A 17547-nucleotide genomic window follows, 5' to 3' on the forward strand; every position below is an offset into this window, starting at 1 on the left:
TATTTAGCTTCCAAACTAAAAAGTGAATGAGCCAGGACGTGCGGGTTTCCCCAGGCTCTGGGCACCTGTGGTTCCCCTCCATCCGCATCCTTCCCTGCAGCTCAGAGCCTGGGTCAGCTCATCACACACAGAGGAGGAGCCAGAGGTTCAGGCAGGCCCCCTGCAGATATGCACCTATCCTTACTTGCCACCTTTCCTCCTGAGCTTCCGATTAGCCATAGGCCCCAAAAAGGCTTTGGTGCGAATCAGGCTCCCTCCAGGACTCCAGAGGCTCTCAGGGAGCCCTTCTGGCCTCCAGAAAAATGTGGGAGAGCTGGGGTGGCCCGGGAGGAAGGGGGTGCAGGGGCCATGGCAAGCGGAGGCAGACGTCTGTGCCCACCCCCAACTGGCTCAGCCCCTTGGCCTGGGGAAGGGCTCACCCAGCAGGCAGATGGTCCTTCTAGACGTGGTGTTGGGATCCGAGAGCAAAAGCCTTGAGCAGGTCTTGGCACCTAGGCACATCGATTTTTCCCAACTGACTTTGACAAGACTAAGGGGTCTTTGTTTCTTAACTTCCTTTGGTCTTATTGCTTCCTCCTGTTCCGCATAAGAGGCTGTAATCTTGGAAATTAGAGATACGCCCTCGTCCACCCCAGCACCCAGCAAGGGGCCCTGGGGGGGGGCAGGGGAGCCCATCCATCTGGACTCAGCAGTCACTTCGGCTGCCCCACTGGACCAGCGGCCCCGGGGCGAGCAGAACAGGCCCACACGCACCTGAAGCGCATCTCTTCCGGCCTCTCTGCTCCCCTCTGAGGCTTTGAGGGCCACCCCACCCGGGCAGGTGACAGGGCGGGTCCCACCGCCCAGAGTGAAAGGCAGGGCTATTGAGAACAGCCTGTCAGCCTTGACACACCAGCCTCCCGATTGTGTGATATAAATAATGAATCCTCTTACATTCGCTCTCGCCAAATTAGACATTGATTGGGAAAGGTTTAATCTGACGCCCGTCTCGAGGCAGTGACAGCAGCAGTGGCAGCAGGGGCGTAGGTGGGTGGTGGGAGAGGGAAGGGACAGGAGGAAAGAGGAGAAGGAGGAAGTGAAGCTGAAGGAGGAAGTGAAGCTGGAAGTGAAGCTGGAAAGCTTCACTGGAAAAGTGAAGCTGGAAAAGTGAAGAGAGATGGGAGGGGAGACGGGAGCGGGCGGGACTTGCATCCCGGCTCACCCCTGGTCGTGTGACCAGCTGCTTCAGTGAGTGGTTTGAGCTTCTGGAAGGGATGCCTACGAGGGACTTTCTGGTGTGGGAGGGGAGTAAACATGGGGAAGAGAAAGACTGGCTGAGTGGGATGTGAGCAGGGCACTGTGGGGCGCCCCCCAAGGCTCTGCCCCACAGCTGGCCTCCTGTGGCCCTGGGAGAAGACGGCATAAGACTTCCTTCTGCCCCCCCTTCACCTCCAAGGTGGAGACGGGCCCTGGGGGCTGAGAGCCGCAGCCACACAGCCATCCGGCATCCCTGAAGTCTCCCTTCTTTGGCTCTGAGAGGGCAGGCCAGCCTGCTCTGGGGAAGAGGAGACCCGTGTGGCCGGGACCACTGGGCTCCGGGCCTGAGGATGCCCCAGCAGCTCTGAGATCCTCAGGGCCCCAGTGGCGGAGCTTTCGCCCTTCTTACGCTATGAGAGGACCCAGACAGGTGGGGAGAAAGCCCCCTTTGCCCCAGGAACCCCCCAATAATGGAAGAGGACTGCCCAGCAGAGCCTGCTCGCTGGGGCCAAGCCCACCCCTGCCCCAGCATCTGGAGCTGTGGGCAGGCAAGAGCAGGGGTCCGGGCAGGGCAGGAGGGGCTCACCTGCCTCCCCCCAGCCCAGCCAGCTGCCTGCCCCACCCCCCAGCATCCCACCGCCTAAATCTTCACTGCAGCAGGGTAGATGGAGTAGGGGCTGGACACCGACCCCCGACCGTGTGTCTGGGACTGAACTCAGCCACCCCAGGCGGGAGCTGTACCTGACTATTAAGTCTGGTCATTAAATTAAAGTTAGAGATTGAAATGGTTCATGAATAATTCATAATAGTTTGTTGGGAAGCTCCTTCGGCTCTCGGGGAGCTATGGTTCGCTCTGTTGTTAAACTATAATTGTTATTATTGTCTTCTGAATAACGACCTCATGTTAATTTGAGATAATAACCGCATGGTGCCAGCCTGATGCTCCCTGCTGTGCCGGGAGACGGGCAGCCTCCGGCCAGACGGGCAGGCTGAGTGGGGGCCGGTGGAGGGAAGGGCAGGAAGGGCAGGAGACGGGCCTCTGTGGCCCCAGGAAAGGCTCCAGGAATGTGGTTACAGGGGACTGTGTCCCCAGGGTAACGACTACAGGGCCAAGGTACCTGCCCAGCTCTGGTAAAGACATGCACCCCAAAACAGGCCTGAGCCACAGTAGGAAGAGCCTGGTCGGAAGTTCTGTGATTTTAAAAAAGTCTTATCCGCAACAGGAGTAAACCAGGGGAAGCTCTGAACTCTCTCTCCTAAGGCATCTGTAAGGAAACCCCAGCCTCACGCACACAGGCACACCCCCCCCACCCCGGCCGCACTGCCCCACAGGTAGCAGGCTGCCCAGCTACCGGTCCAACGCAGTGATCACCGCCCCTGAGCCGGGTCCAAGACACAGATCAGCCAATTGGCCCAGCAAAGAAGTCAGCACAGCTGTCTTCCCATCCCCCCTCCCCCGCCCCCATCAAACCAGTGCTGATGGAGCCCAGGCCTCTGAGGGGCGGATCCTGGGTGGGAGGCAGAGGCTGGGCAGGAAACAGAGCAAGTACCATGGGGCAGGCTGAAAGGACTTTCAGAGACAGAGGGACACCATGAGGGGACCGCGCCCCGCCCCGCCCCCAGGGACAGGAGTCAGGACAGGGGGGCGGAGAGAGCTGACCGAGCTGGGGAGGGAGCAGTCAGGACCACTGCTCACACCTCTCCATCAGCTTCTCGCCTTGTCTGGAAATCGAGCTTCCAGAGCCCCACGCGTGTGTGCAGGAGTGCGTGTGTGTGCAGGAGTGCACGCGTGTGTGGGCACACACCATTAGACCTGGGCCTCTTCGGTCATGGATTTGGCTTCCTTCTTTTCCAATGTGGCCCAGGACGGTCCCCCGCCACCCCCGAGAGAGCTCAGAGCAGCAAGAGGGCCAAGCGGTTTGGGGACTGACAGCTGGGTTAGCCATCACCTGGCCCGCCAGGTGCGCTGACCCACTGAATAGTCAACCCACCTCCCTCCAGAATAACCCACTAGTCGAGTGCTGCCGGCTGCCTGGTGACCCACGGACCAGAAACCACTGCCCCCGTCACCAACCCCACACCCCTAGCCCTGGGAGTAACCCCTCTGCAGAGGGTTCCCCTGAGGGACCGCTCGGGGGCCTGCCCCACGCCGCCCCTCCCTGGGCCTCGTTTTTCTGCGGGATGGATGCGTCCGGCTCCCAGAGAGAAGAGCCCCCCGGGCGGGAAGGACGCCCTTGCCACCGGAGGTCCACATCAGCCCGGGCGCCTGCGTTGCAGGTGGGCCAAGCGGGGCCAGATCATCAAGGAAGCCTCCGGGGAGGTGTACCGGACCACCGTGGACTACACGTACTTCTCCGAGCCCATCTCCTGCGAGGCGACCAATGCCCTAGGCAGCACCAACATCAGCCGCAATGTCGACGTCTATTGTGAGTGGCTGTTTAGGGGCTTCCCGGGCGCACGCGCACTGGCTGGGCGCTGCTCGCGGCAGGGGGAACCGCCGTGGCCTCGTTGCACGTGACATAAGAGTGCCTCACAGGCTCGTAATCCGTGCGCTTTACGAAAAGCTTCCCTCGTGTTTATCTCCACCCTCATAGTCACCGAGGGAGGGGACCTGCCTGGCGGTCCAGTGGTTAGGACCCTGCACGTTCACTGCCGAGGGCGCAGGTTCAATCCCCGGTCAGAGAACTAAGATCCCACAAGCCAGGCGGCGTGGCCAAAAAAAAAAACTACTAAAAAAAAAAAAAAATCACCCGGGGAGGCTGGACTTCTTCTTCCCAGTACCCAGATGAGGGGATGGAGGCCCAAGGTCACGCAGCGAGTAAGTGGCAGAATGAGGACTGAAGAGGGTCCGCCTCTCATCAGGGCCTCCCCCTCTTCCCCAGTGGCCAGGAAGGGACCCTCGGGGAAACAGCCCACAGCTGTGGTCACAGCGTTGCGCATCAGCTCATCCACTGCCCTTTACAGATTTAGAAGCACTTTTGCAAACTTTATGCCTGACCTGACCGCCCCCTCGCCCGTCCGGGCCTCAGCAGAAAGTGCTACGACTCCCTTTTTGCACCAAGGGACTCATCTGGGTCTCCTGACCCTGATTTCACACCTTCTGCTCCCTGAAAACAGCTGTCTGCACACCCTCCCGTCACCACCCCTGAAATCCCAGGGCTGCACCCACTCTGGGAAGCAAGGCTTGGTCTGCAGGGGACTCGGGTTAGGGCGGGTGTAGGGCAACAGAGCCAAAGGCCACCTGCTTGGTGGATTGAAAAGGAGGTGGGGCGGGGCTGGACTAGAGAGTTACCTGGGAGGGCGGCCGGCGCGGGGGGGGCACCTCCAGGAGGCCTGGCCTCCCCACTCCTTATCTCAGAGCCCTGCAGTGGCCCTGCGGGGCCCTGGGTGGGCCCAGGGAGCTCGGCCAGACGCACGGGTACCTTGACTCCCGGTCACAAGGCTGAGGCCTGCAGGAGGTGGCCAGTTGACTTGAAGGCAGACACAGAGAGATTCTGGGCTGGGGGAAGGACCCTCTGCCCCCACACTGGGGTCAGGGGGGCTTCCTGGGACCAGGACAGAGGGAACGGGATGGGAGAGCCCTTGGGGGCAAGTCCAGGCAGAAATGGGACCAGAGCCGCTTTTTGGGGCTGGTTGGTGCTGCCTACCCCCATGGTGGGCCCGAGGGAGGCTGGACTGGGGGAGAGGGGTCTCCTGCTTACTGCCCAGACCCGGGCCCAGATCGGTAGAGGACTGACGCGGAACGGAAGGCAATGGGCCGGAGTGGAGGGTCGTGGCACCAGTGGTTCCCCCTCCCCCAACCAGAATGGGGCAGGGGAGGCAGCAGCAAGGAGGGTCCCCAGAGCTCCCAGCCCACGAGAGCCCTGTCTCCTCCTTCCTCCCATCGCAGTCGGGCCCAGAATGACCACGGAACCCCAATCCCTGCTCGTGGATCTGGGCTCCGACGCCGTCTTCAGCTGCGCCTGGACAGGCAACCCATCCCTGACCATCGTCTGGATGAAGCGGGGCTCTGGCGTGGTGAGTCCGCAGCTCAGACCCTGGAGGGCCCTGGAGGGGTGCGGGGTCCACAGTCCAGGAGGGAACTGCCTCCCATGGCCCCTCTCACTCTTAGATTGGGGACGTTAGCCTCCCATGAGAACTGAAGGAAGGAAGGCCCCAGAAGGAGGAGAGGGAGCCCCAGGTACCCACACGTACCCACCTTGGGTCTAAACACATTCAGCCGGTGCAGTTCTGCTTTATCCTGAGCCTTGTAAGAAAAGCAGGTGGTCCCCAAGATGCTGGGGCGAAAAGTCACTAGAAAGGCTTTTTCGCTTGCCCCAAATAGTTGTTACCCTTTAACTTTGGGGTTAAGCCTTGCTTTCTTCCTGTGTTCCCCTTTTAAAGTGTATGTGTTCTTTAGTGTGCCTAGGAGTTTCAGACATCCCTCCTCCCAGGAGGACCAGTGAGAGCCTTGGGCAGGGAAGCAGGGGGAGAAGCAGCAGAAAAGTGGCTTCTGTGTGCCCTACTGTGTGCCGAACACCGCCCTGTCCTCTGAGTGTCACTGCGCCCATTACAGGGATAAGGAGAGAGCCTCCAAGAAGATCATTAACACCCAAAGCCACACAAGCAGGCACCGCTGACGCCGGGATTCCCACTCAGAGCAGCTGTTGCCAAAGCCTGTTTTCTTTTCATCACGCCAAACCTCATCCCAAAGGGATATTGCAAATGACTCAGGAAAGACAGATCTGGGACCCTCAGAGATGCTCAGCGGCAGGATAGCTTCACCCCTGGCCAGCCTGGTACGGGCTGGTTGGCAGACCCCCTGGATGAGGAAGCCCTGGGGGCCCCAGCCAGGGAGGCCCCCTCCTTCTCTCTCACCCCCACTTTGCGTTCCCACCCTTCAGGGCTGCCGCTGGGGCGGAGCTGTTTCAGCCTCACGGGGTGCTCTGTGCCGTGGTCTCCCGCACCCGCCAGCCCGCCGGGCACACTGTGTAAGAAGACTTCCGGCTCCCACCCCACCCCCTGTTGTTGCTGAGATGCTGGAGACTGTGTACCCTGCCACCCGGCCTGCCTCTCAGCCTTTCTGGTTCTGAGACAGAGAGCGTGGCCCCTGCCCTCGGGGTCTGACCCTCCCCACTCCTCCTAGGTCCTGAGCAATGAGAAGACCCTGACCCTCAAAACCGTCCGCCAGGAGGACGCGGGGAAGTACGTGTGCCGAGCTGTGGTGCCCCGGGTAGGGGCCGGGGAGCGAGAGGTGACCCTAACTGTCAATGGTAAGACCCCACTCATGCCAGGGCAGGGCTGGAAGGGGGCCAAGAGGGTCCCTGGTGTTGCCCCAAGGGGCACACGTGGGTTCTGGGCCTCACATCCACCTCCAACTGTGGGTCCATAGTGATTACATCCACCTGTTCCAGTCCGTGTCAGAGCCCAGCCCTGGGGTGACAAAGGACCTGGGTGGTTCTCTGGTCACCTCCCTCCTCTGTGTTCCTTCTAAGGGGTCTCAGCCCTGAAAGTGATGGCTGATGAATTTATTCCTGGCCAGGAAAAAGAGTTCGAGAGCTACTGGGCAACCAACATAGATCCCATATCTACGCTTCAACCATGACCTGGGCCCCGGTGGAGAATTTAAGGGGGCATCTCCATGACTCCTCGTCTGCCTCTTCCCATTTTTAGAGCCACTCAGTGAGGAAGACCTGCCACCATCCCCACAGGGCCAAGTTCAGGGGGGGGGGGGGTCCCCTGAGGGCAGGGAACTTGTCTTATTATACGTAATAAGATCACCACAGCAGGAGAGTATTGCCATCTCTCTCCAAGAACACAGTGTGAGTTACCAGATGACTGGTACATGAGACATTCAGGGGACGGGGCCTGGTTGATGGGATGTAGGAGGTCCCAGAGAAGCTGGGACCTAGCTCAGGTCAGACCCGAGAAGGCTGTGGCACCAGGGCGGAAATTCGATGTCCCTGCCTTTATGTGTGCGTGGGCCACGCCGGCAACCGACGCAGCTGGTCTGAGAGGGTGAGGATGCTAAGACAGCTCCCTCTGTGTTTCGAAACGTCCTCCTTCCGCTGGGTTTCGGTTTCCTTGTGAGGCCTCTGCTCCCGCATAGTCTGTCTCCCGATCAAGGCTCTGAGCCCCAAGAGGAACCAAGCCACAGACCCACGTCTGTAAGGCCTCTGCTTCCTGTTCCAGACCAGGGCCCTAGTGAGGGGCTGAGCCAGGGTCCAGAAATCAGCCCAGGTGGCACACAGCTTCCTCTAGTCTCTGCTTTGCTAGAAACTAAAACCAGCTTGGTGCGGTCCCCATGAGCCAGCCCCCTCCATCTCTTTCTTTGCCTCCCCCCTCGCCAAGAGTCGTGGCAGCCCCAGAGGGAGGGTGAATCTGCTGAGACCCCGGAGCCGTCTGTCCAGGGCAGATCCCTGACTCGGAAGCCTTCCTGCCTTTCCTACGTGTCCCCAGGACGCCACCAATAAATTGGCGCTGCAGGGCTAAAAATAACAGCATCTGATCGCACCTCCATATATCCATGGCAACATGGGCTGCAGCCTTTTCTTGCCGGCTCCTGTGTCTGACACTCGGCTCAGGCGCTAGGCCCTGGTGAAATCAGCGGCCTCCCCGGCTACCCGCCACCCGCTCTGGGAGGGCGCTGGGAGTCGTGCTGGCCCATGACTACGGCCAGCTCCGCTCCGATGGCCCTGTGACCAGCCGGGCTGGGGACCCTCAGACTCACGTGTGGCCCCCGGGGTCCCCAAGCCTGAAGCTTTGAAATGAGCATCCTCATTGCTGGGGAAAACACGACGGATAAAGGAAGGACTAAAATCCGTTGTCACTTTAGACTTCCAAGCATTTCCCAACAGGGATTCAAAGCAGCTTCTTGAGGAGGGAATGCACACCTCAAAGGGACACTCCTCTTGGATGGGACACCCCAGCCTGGGCCCTGGTGTCTATCCAGGGTTTAATCTGCACTCTCCAGGGTCGTTCTTTCCAACCCCCCGCCTGTGCCTCCAATCCTCTGACACAAGCTCCCCTAGGCTGCTAGGAAGAGAAACACCCAAGAGGTTGGAGTGAAGCGAGGAGGCAGTTTGCTTGTTTCTGAATGAGGGTCATCATGCCCTGAGGCAGGAGGATGCAGGAAGTGGCCCACAGAGAGGAGCCTGCCAGCCGGCACGTGCGTGGACTTGGGAATGGACTTGTCTATACCTGTGTCTGGAGAATAGGTGGGGAGGGGTGGTGAAGCCCTTTGGGCAGGCCTGGACTAGGCTGAAGGAATCAACACTATGAACAAATCCAAAATGAGATGAGGTTCTCATCAAAATGCATCCCGGCCGGGAGATGACTGCTGGCCATCGCCCTTTGGGGAATAAACTGGCCCATGATTTGGCTCAAACCCGGGATTTGCAGGAAGGGGGAGATAAACCGTACTACTGCTGTGTTCTGCCTCTCCCACCCCACTCTACCCTTACCCCGATTCGTGTTTTCTTTTAAGAAGCCCTTAAATGTGTATGCATTTACCTGATCGTTTTTAGAACAGCTGATGACACCGTCCCCCCCCCACCCCCACCCCAGGGAAATCCTAGCTCCTGGGGAGTGAAGGGGAAAAGGTTTTACAGGATCATCACTTTCAGCCCGCAAGCGCCAACCAAGGTCCTAAAGCATGAAGCCTTCCTGGCCAAAGGCTTCTTGGAGCTAAGGTTCCTAAGAGAGGAACTCTGAAGGCCCCCTGAGGGTGGAAGCCCTTATCTTGAGGGTCCCTCATGTCTGCCTCTCCCATCTCCAAGACGTTTCCCTTCCCAGCCTAAATGCAGTCATTTGGGTTAGTTAACAGGCAGAACTGGCCAGGAAGCACTGCTGGAATCCTGGTGGACCCTCCAGGCTGTCCGAGGTGGTACATGAGCCAGGTGTCCCCAGAGACATCCATAAACATGACCCACGCACGCACGCCCGGGCGGGATAGGATAATGTCAGGGTCAGCTTTGGAGCTGTGGTCCCACCTGGGCTGGCCAGGTATGTATGTGGCGTGCAAAGCGATGAACTAAGGGATCTCCTGAGACACATGTGAGATGAAGTCCGTGAAGGTGCCCAGCCCAAGCCATGTATGCCAGGTGGGTGGGGGGGTGATTCCCCGCTTCGCCGCTTCGTGGAGGAACATCTTTTACTTCCCTTCCTGCCTGGTTTTCCTGTCCTGCCGAGGACACCGGTTTGTTAGGCAAGCGCGCCCTCTACTGGAGATACAAGGGAATGGTTTGAAATCCAACAGCTGGCTGAGGTGGAGGTGACATTACATTCCTTCCTCCCTGACACCTCCCCCACTCCCTTCGCAGTGTACCGCCTTCTTCATAAAGGTTTCCCCACCTGCCGGGTAGAGTTCTCTCTCCTGTGAAGTCGGTTAGCACTTTGCCTGGTGCTCACCTCCCCACCTCCTGTGACAGCTCTTGATGTCTCTGGGCGTCCTGACCTAGAGGCACTCACTCACGATCCCTTGAGACGTTTATGACTGAAGGTTCATCTATCTCTGAGTCCCCTGTCTCGCCCGTCACCTTGCATATACAGGCCTCCAGTAACTGTTTGCTGAACGACTGAATGAATGTATAAACTTCTGAACTTGCCAAGAGGGGCCCAGCCAGGGCCCACCCCCTCCCGAATCCCTGATGTGATGCTGTCTCCCCAACAGGACCCCCCATCATCTCCAGCACCCAGACCCAGCACGCCCTCCACGGGGAGAAGGGCCAAATCAAGTGCTTCATCCGGAGCACGCCGCCACCCGACCGCATCGTGAGTGCCCCGGGGCGAGCAGGGAGGGCCAGTGGCACGGCCCCCAGGCTGGGCAGCCTGGTGGGTCATCTGTGCCTGCAGCCGCTCCACCACCCGGCTGGTCAGTCTTGCCTCTGCACTGCCTTTCCCCGTCGGGGAAAACTATTCCTGCCTTGTGTCTCTTGGAAAGGCATCACGAAGACAAAAATCATGGGCAGTCTCCTTTCTCAGGACAGGCTGTGCTCCTCGCCTGCGGGTGTATTTAACTCTTCTCTGCCTCTCAGCTGTGTGCCAACACAAATGGTTCCGACCAAATTCTGCATCTTGGGGGCAGAGGGCAAGTGAGGGCAGCAGAAGGGGAAAAATGATTTCTTACCTTTCCTGGGTTCAAGGCCAGCCTTTAGCAAAGTTGCAAATAGGATGCAGCTTAGAGTCAGCAGACCTCTCTCTGCGCCTCCACAGCCCTCCTCTGCTTCGATGCCGTGGAGAGTGCTGCCCCGGTTAGCAAGTTTCCCTCTGAAAGCGTCACTCCCTTCTCCCCGCCCCTCCCCGCAGTGCAGCTTGGGCCGCCTGACGGGCTCACATGTAGCCCTCCCAGATATTTGCATTTGTAGAAGTGGGGGTCTCCCACCCAGGTTCCGCTGACACTGGTAGAAGCTGGGGCGGGAAAACAGAGAGAGGTGAGCATCTCCCCGCACTGTTGGGTGTCGGGGGAGGGGTGGAGACACTGTTGTCTGCAAGCCCAGTGCCCAGGCGGTCCTGCCGAAAGGCCGCCCAGGTCCAGTTCACAGGGCAGTCTCACCTTTCCCCAGGGCGGCAGCACCTGAAGGGGCGTGGGAGGCACACGCCAACAGCTAAGGTGTCACCCTGTAGATGAAGTCCTTGTTAGAGCACTGGTGCGTTACACACTTCCTCAGGCATTCAGTTCATTCACTGTCTGAGTCACACAGAAAGGGCAAGGGTCCACGCGTAGAACTAATGCCTACGCCTCCCTCTTCCCTTCACTCTAATCTTTTTGAAGTGTAAGTGTAACACGTGCTGGTGTCGATAATATCCTGTTCACAGTCACACTGTCTTCCTCTTCGTGGAAATGGAACTCTAGGCCAGGGGTTCTCAACCTGGGCGGTTCTGCCCCCAGGGGACATTTGGCGACACCTGGAGACATTGTAGGGTGCAGCTAAACACCCCACAGAGCCCAGGGCAACATGGTGGGGCAGGCGGTGACAGTGTACGGGAAAGGGCTCTGAGAAGAGGTAAACGCTCACCGGCCGAAACCAAGCTGCACTAAGGTTCTCACAAACGCAGCTCTCAGAGCGTAACGTTTGTACAAAGACACGCACGAAGTAACCAAACCAGACTCAGTCAGCCTGGGGCTGGCCTTCACCACCATCTGTCAGGGGCCCCAGCTGACGGAGGGGCTCCCATCGCCGCCCCAGAGCCCCTGCTTGCCTGGGAATATGTTCCAGCAAAAAGCCGCGTAAGGCCCCGTGTCGATGGAAATACCCTCTGAGGTGGCCCAGCCTGTGTGTGTGTACGTGTGTGTGTGCTACGTGTGGGGCGGTAGGTGTACCCGTGTTGTGACATGTGTGTGTGCTGTGTGCACACGTGTCTGTGCTGTGTGTTGGGACGTGGGCGTACTGGCGTGTGCACGTGTTGGCACTGTGGGTGGGACGGTAGGTGTACCCATGATGTGACGTGTGTTTGCGGGTGCAGTGCTGTGCACACACCTGTTGTGGCGTGTTTGCGGGCGCTGTGCTGTGTGCACACGTGTTGTGGCGTGCGCGTCGACCTGTGCCGTGTGGCGGTGAGCGTGAGCGCGGGCCTGGCAGCGTCCACCCAGGAGCAGGGAGGCGGCACGGTGGTCCTGGCGGGGCGGCTCTGGCAGGATGTCCTCCTAATTCTGCGCACCTGGGCAGGCCTGGTCCTGGAAGGAGAACGTGCTGGAGTCGGGGACATCGGGCCGCTACACGGTGGAGACGGTCAGCACCGAGGAGGGCGTCATCTCCACGCTGACCATCAGCAGCATCGTGCGGGCCGATTTCCAGACCATCTACAACTGCACCGCCTGGAACAGCTTCGGCTCTGACACGGAGATCATCCGGCTCAAGGAGCAAGGTGGGGCTCCCCGCGAGGGCAGGGCCCCAGGCAAGGTCCTCCGGGGCCCTGGGGGGGACAGAGCGCCTACACTTGCGGGCGGGCAGGAGGCCCTTCCTCACCTGCCACGCAGCCGCTGCCGGTCGGCCGGCCCCCCGAGCCCAGGGGCACTGGCCTGCACCAGAACAAGAGGAGGACAGCTGCCCAGGTGCCGGCCCCTCAGCAGGCGCCGCGTTGCCAAAGGCCCTGGCTGCCCCGCTCTCAGCGGTTCCCTGGGGCCCTCTGGGGGCGTGATCGCTGAGCCGTGTCCCCACGGGGATGCACCAGGATGGGCGTATTGGGGAACCTGGCCCAGCCCGTTAAGCCAACAAGCCAGTCCAGTTGCCCCAAACCTGAGGGTGCCCGTGCTAAGCTAAGGAGTGGCACTTGAGCTGTCCAATCCCTGGTGTGCAGGGGACTGGCCTCAGGCTGCCTGCAGCTCCCCATGGGGACACAGGAGACACTTGGAGCGCTGTGCTCTGAAGGAGACCCCAGCCAGCAGGGCAGCGCCGGGCAGAAGGGCTCAGAGCTCGGAAGGACTCAGGCTCGGAGGGCGGGGAGCCTCAGAGGGGCATGGAGGGGGTTCCAGAGAAGTGAGGCAGCCAGCCAGTGGCACACCAGGTCCTGAGATGGGCTGCGGATCTAGCCCCTTGGCCAGCGGGGGTTCGTCCAAGACAGGAACGGTCCAGGGGGCCTCGGCCCTGGCAGTCTCCGACCCCTCCAAGCTTAAGGCCCACCCACAGGCTGTCAGGCCTTGGAAGAGATTCTGGGCCAAGCAGGTGGTCTCAGCTGGGCCCCTGGGGCTGCAGTGCTGCCCTGTGGACCGCGCATTGCTCCCAACGCCTCTTCCCTAATAAGTGCTGCTTTGCTAATGCTTTGCACATAATTTGCATAATATCATCCACACGTCATCCCAACCCTCCCGGTCCACTGTTGCCTCCCCTCCATGTCTTCCCCTCAGTGCCCCACCCCTCTACCCGCCCCTTAGTGTTCTCACCCCCGCTCCTCAGAGCCAACTCCCACCCCAGCCTTGACCTCTCTCTCTGGTCCCACCCGTCTGGAGTCCCTAAGTCAGTCTGAACGAACTCCGGGTTCAGTTCGGCCAGCCCAGATCTGTGGGGCATCCTGGAGATGTGATGCAGGAGGGAGCCCCCAACCACTCCAGAGCCTCCAGAGGGCCGCCCCCGCCCCCAATCCCACCCCACCCTGGCCAGCCAGGCCCTGGCTGTGGACTCTTGCTTTATTTCCAAACAGGTTCGGAAATGAAGTCGGGAGCCGGGCTGGAAGCAGGTACGAAGGAGACATGAGACTCCCCGGGATGGGGGAAGGGGCTGCTGGGCTAGAGGGGGAGGGAGCCCAAAGTGTGGGTCGGGAGGCCAGGGCAGCCGCTAACTTCTCTGCCCTCCCCCATCTTGAGACTTTAGTGCAGTCAGAGCAGCAGGGAGAGAGCCTCCAGGCAGCACGGGTCTAGAGACCCCGAGACCTGTCTCCACTGTTGCTGCCCCCCGCAGGCTCCTGGCAGCCCAGGGCACTTGCTCCTCCCCCGTCTTTCCTCCCACCCCTCCTCTTCTGAAGCCCTGACTCCTCCCCCTGGGGTCAGCTCCCCCCCACCTGACTCCGCTTCTCACCATCACCACCAGCTTGGCCATCGCTTCCAAGAACACCTGGGCCGCCCAGCCCGGCTGTGGCCTGCGTAATCCATGCTGACCCCGTGCTTTCTGCTGGCTGCCTCCTTCCCGCACTCCTGCATTCCCCGTGGAGCTGTCATCTCACCACCGGGCTGAGGCCGCTGGGCAGTGCCTCTCTACCCGGGGACTCAGCAGCAAAAGGGGTCACCAGGCTCCCTGGGTTGAGTTGCTCTCTCTTGGGACCCCACAGGAGACAACTGCCCCCCACCCTCCAGGGAGAAACCCAGAAAAGAGAATCAGGACATGGCAAGCCAGACCCTACAGGGTCGGCAAAGGCCATGACGAAGATGAGGGGTCCCCTGCCCTAGTTCTCCCGCCACACCGGCCCAGGAGGCGCTTCAGCAAGTCCCTGGTGGGTCCCGCTCAGCCCCTCCCCTCTGGGCGGACGGCCCCTTAAAGAGCAACAGGCCGGGCACAGGCCAGCACAAGGTGGGCACACAATATCAACTCCTGCTGTGTTCTCCCTGACGCCCCTCAGGGCCACTCCTCGTGCTGAGCTGGTGTCACCCTCTGTCTCCATCTCTTCTGTGCCTGCACCCTGGGTCCCCCGCCCAGGACCCTCTCCCTCTGCCCCCGCCCACCCACTCAGGACAGTCCTCCAGATAAGATGGCTACCACCACGACCCCCCAGCTGTTAACAACTTAAGGAAATGTGGACGCCAGAGGCACAGCTGCCTTAAATACCGCTTCCCTGGTTCTCTGGTTTCACAGACCTTGAGGCCCAGAGAGGTTAAGGACCCTTCCACCGTCATCCTTTGGCTCTGAGCTCAGCTGAGACAAGACCCGAGTTTTCCAAGGAAATGCCCTAGGAATCTCGGAGAAACTGAATTCAACTCAAATCAATAAAATTCAAAAGCATGGAAGCAACGAACTTCCAACGCGGCTTTCCTTTCCTAGAGGAATTCAAACCTAGAGACAGGGCCGTCTCACTGTCAGAGCAAGCTCGCAGGGCTGGCGAGGTCAGGTCCATTGTCTCACCCCTGACTGTTGAGACCAGCCCAAACGCCTCCCATTTTCAGTCCCCGAGTGTTTGGTGTTTGTCGCACCCACCTCCTCCCCGTCGCCTCCCCTGCGCTCCCTACAGGGCTCCAGTAGGCAGGTGATGAATGCACCAGTGTGCCAATCCTGGGCTGGAAGGAGAGCCCCAGCCTGACGGCCAACACTGCCAACCGTTGGACACGCGCTCCTTCCGTGAGAGGGACCACACCCCCTCCCAGCAGCGTCTCCAGGGGCCAGGGTCTGCGGGGTTCTTCCTTTCTTTTGCTCTTTAAAGAAAACGACAGCGAGAGGCGAGAGGCCAACCTCCAGCTCAGGACAGATACCTGGAGTCCCCAGTCATCCACACTGAGAGCGTGGGGTAGGGGCAGCAGCTGAGTCTCAAAAAGGGGCTTTCCTATCCTTGTATCTGCTGCGGTCCTCCTTCCCACACAGACACGAGGGCAAAGGCTGGGATCGGTTTGGGTGCCAGGCTCTGTGCCAGCCTTTACCTGCCTGCATTCACCCATCTAAACCCCAGACCCGCCCCTGAGGCAGGCACTGTAATTATCCTATTTTACAGGTAAAGAAAAGAGAGGGTAAAGTACGATGCTCTGGGCTGTACAGAGGACGTGAGATTTGTAGGATGCCATGGGACGCAGTGTGCGGAGCTGGGCAGGATGAGGGGGGTGGATAAGAGGAGACGTGGATTTGCACTGGCTCTACTGTAGCTGTGTGTCCTTAACCAAGTCACTTGACATCCCTGGACCTCAAGGTTTCCATCTATAAATGGGAGGCTTGGACTCTCTGAGCCCTAAGCTCTCCTGCCCCTGCATTCTCTAGTTCTAACCCGCCATGGACTACTCAGGGCCCCACGTCATATGCTCAGGCCCCCTCTGCAGACACAGAAGGGTCAGGACTGTCTGGAAGAGCGCCCACACCAGCCTAACATCACCCTCCCCACCCCCATCTCTACTTGGCTAGGGCAGGAGACAGAGTACAGGAACTCAGCAGGGAGGGAAGCTTTGCCTAGCTGGAGTTCCAGGTGCCTCTCTGGCGGGGTGGGGTGCCGGGATTCCTGCCCAGAGGACTGGCCCAGGAGAGGAGGGGGCAGGACTGGGCATCTCTCCTTAAAGAGGTGGGGGGAAGGACTTCCCTGGCGGTCCAGTGGTTAGGACTCCGCGCTTCCACTGCAGGGGGCACAGGTTCGATCCCTGGTTGGGGAAGTGCATGCCATGCAGCGCGACCAAAAAAAAAAAAAAAGAAAGAGGTGGAGGGAGCTGTGATCCTGCCCTCCGGCCCCTACGACGTGGCCCCTGGCTGTTACCACCTGTGATGCCCAGGTCTGGAGGGGAAGTTGCCTCAGACCTGAAAACTCTCTAAAAGCTGCTTGTCCATTGTCCACCCTCTGCACCTGGGAAAGGGAAGAGAAGGAAAAAGCGAAGCGAACGAACAGCGGCAGTGACCCTGGTCATTTTCCAAAGAAAAGCCAGGACTTAACGACTCTCCTGGTGTATCACCTCGGAGAGCTCAGCGTACCAGCCTTGCCTCTCACCTCCCACGTTCCCCTCCCCTCCCTGTGTCTGCGTGCCTCTCTGCCCCCACCACTGCTGCCATCTTTCCCAGGTCTGCCCGCCCTCTCCGCCACACCGTGTCCCGCCCGAGCTGACCCCTGTTGGACTGTGCCCGCGCCTGCGCAGGCCCCCGTGGCCTTTCCCCGGAGCGCCCACGCGCCGTGGTCTGGCCCCAGCTCGGCAGGGGCTGTGCCCAAGGAACTGGGTGAGATCTGGGGGGAGAGAACGGGCTGCCCCAGCTCCCTCATCAGCCTGCTTGCTTCTCTCCCACAGAGGCTGTGCCGATGGCCGTCATCATCGGGGTGGCCGTAGGAGCTGGCGTGGCCTTCCTCGTCCTTCTGGCAACCATTGTGGCCTTCTGCTGTGCCCGCTCCCAGAGAAGTACGGGAGGGAGACCCGGGAGCTCAGGGAGGGGGGCAGAGAAAGAGGCCAGCTTAGACTGCCCCGGAGTAACAGCAGGAGTACAGCAAACAGGGCCCTACCAGGGCTGTGAGCTGCTGGGGCAGGGACGGGCCTCCCGCATCTTTTCACATGCGGTGCTTTGCGGCATCTGCTACAGAGCGGGCGCCCCACTGCTGCTGAGCTGGACGGAAGTGAACTTCATGCACCTCAGATTGAACATACACGGCACTCTCCACCCATCGGGAACTGTACTGAAACCCGGGGGTGGGGGGGTGGGGGGAGGTGACCTTTGCCCTCCAAGATCTGCTAGTCGAACCAGAAAAGCAGGTCACTCACACAGGAAAAAAAAGGGGGTTCAGGGAATTGCTTTGGGGGGACTCCTAAAGGTCTTTTAGTTGTTAGCCATAAAGTGCTGGGGTTGCGCTTTTTTTTTTTTTAACATCTTGTTGGAGTATAATTGCTTTACAAAGGTGTGTTAGTTTCTGCTTTATAACAAAGTGAATCAGTTATACATATACATGTGTTCCCATATCTCTTCCCCCTTGCGTCTCCCTCCCTCCCACCCTCCCTATCCCACCCCTCCAGGCGGTCACAAAGCACCAAGCTGATCTCCCTGTGCCATGCTGCTGCTTCCCACTAGCTAGCTACCTTACGTTTGGTAGTGTATATATGTCCATGCCTCTCTCTCGCTTTGTCACAGCTTACCGTTCCCCCTCCCCATATCCTCAAGTCCATTCTCTAGTAGGTCTGTGTCTTTATTCCCGTCTTACCCCTAGGTTCTTCATAACCTTTTTTTTTTTCTTAGATTC

The 17547-nt window shown here is 59.7% G+C and overlaps 1 protein-coding gene across 1 annotated transcript in view; it reads left to right on the forward strand.

Moving 5' to 3' along the window:
• Positions 1-17547, forward strand: part of KIRREL3 (kirre like nephrin family adhesion molecule 3) — a 146666-nt gene that overhangs the window by 121797 nt on the left and 7322 nt on the right. The window contains exons 8-14 of the mRNA XM_073807948.1: positions 3514-3662; positions 5126-5253; positions 6362-6488; positions 9887-9987; positions 11883-12081; positions 13354-13389; positions 16610-16717. Coding sequence (XP_073664049.1) covers positions 3514-3662; positions 5126-5253; positions 6362-6488; positions 9887-9987; positions 11883-12081; positions 13354-13389; positions 16610-16717 — 848 coding nt within the window. The remainder of the gene's footprint in view (positions 1-3513; positions 3663-5125; positions 5254-6361; positions 6489-9886; positions 9988-11882; positions 12082-13353; positions 13390-16609; positions 16718-17547) is intronic.

This window comes from Tursiops truncatus, chromosome 8, assembly GCF_011762595.2.
Source record: "Tursiops truncatus isolate mTurTru1 chromosome 8, mTurTru1.mat.Y, whole genome shotgun sequence".
Lineage (NCBI taxonomy): Eukaryota > Metazoa > Chordata > Mammalia > Artiodactyla > Delphinidae > Tursiops > Tursiops truncatus.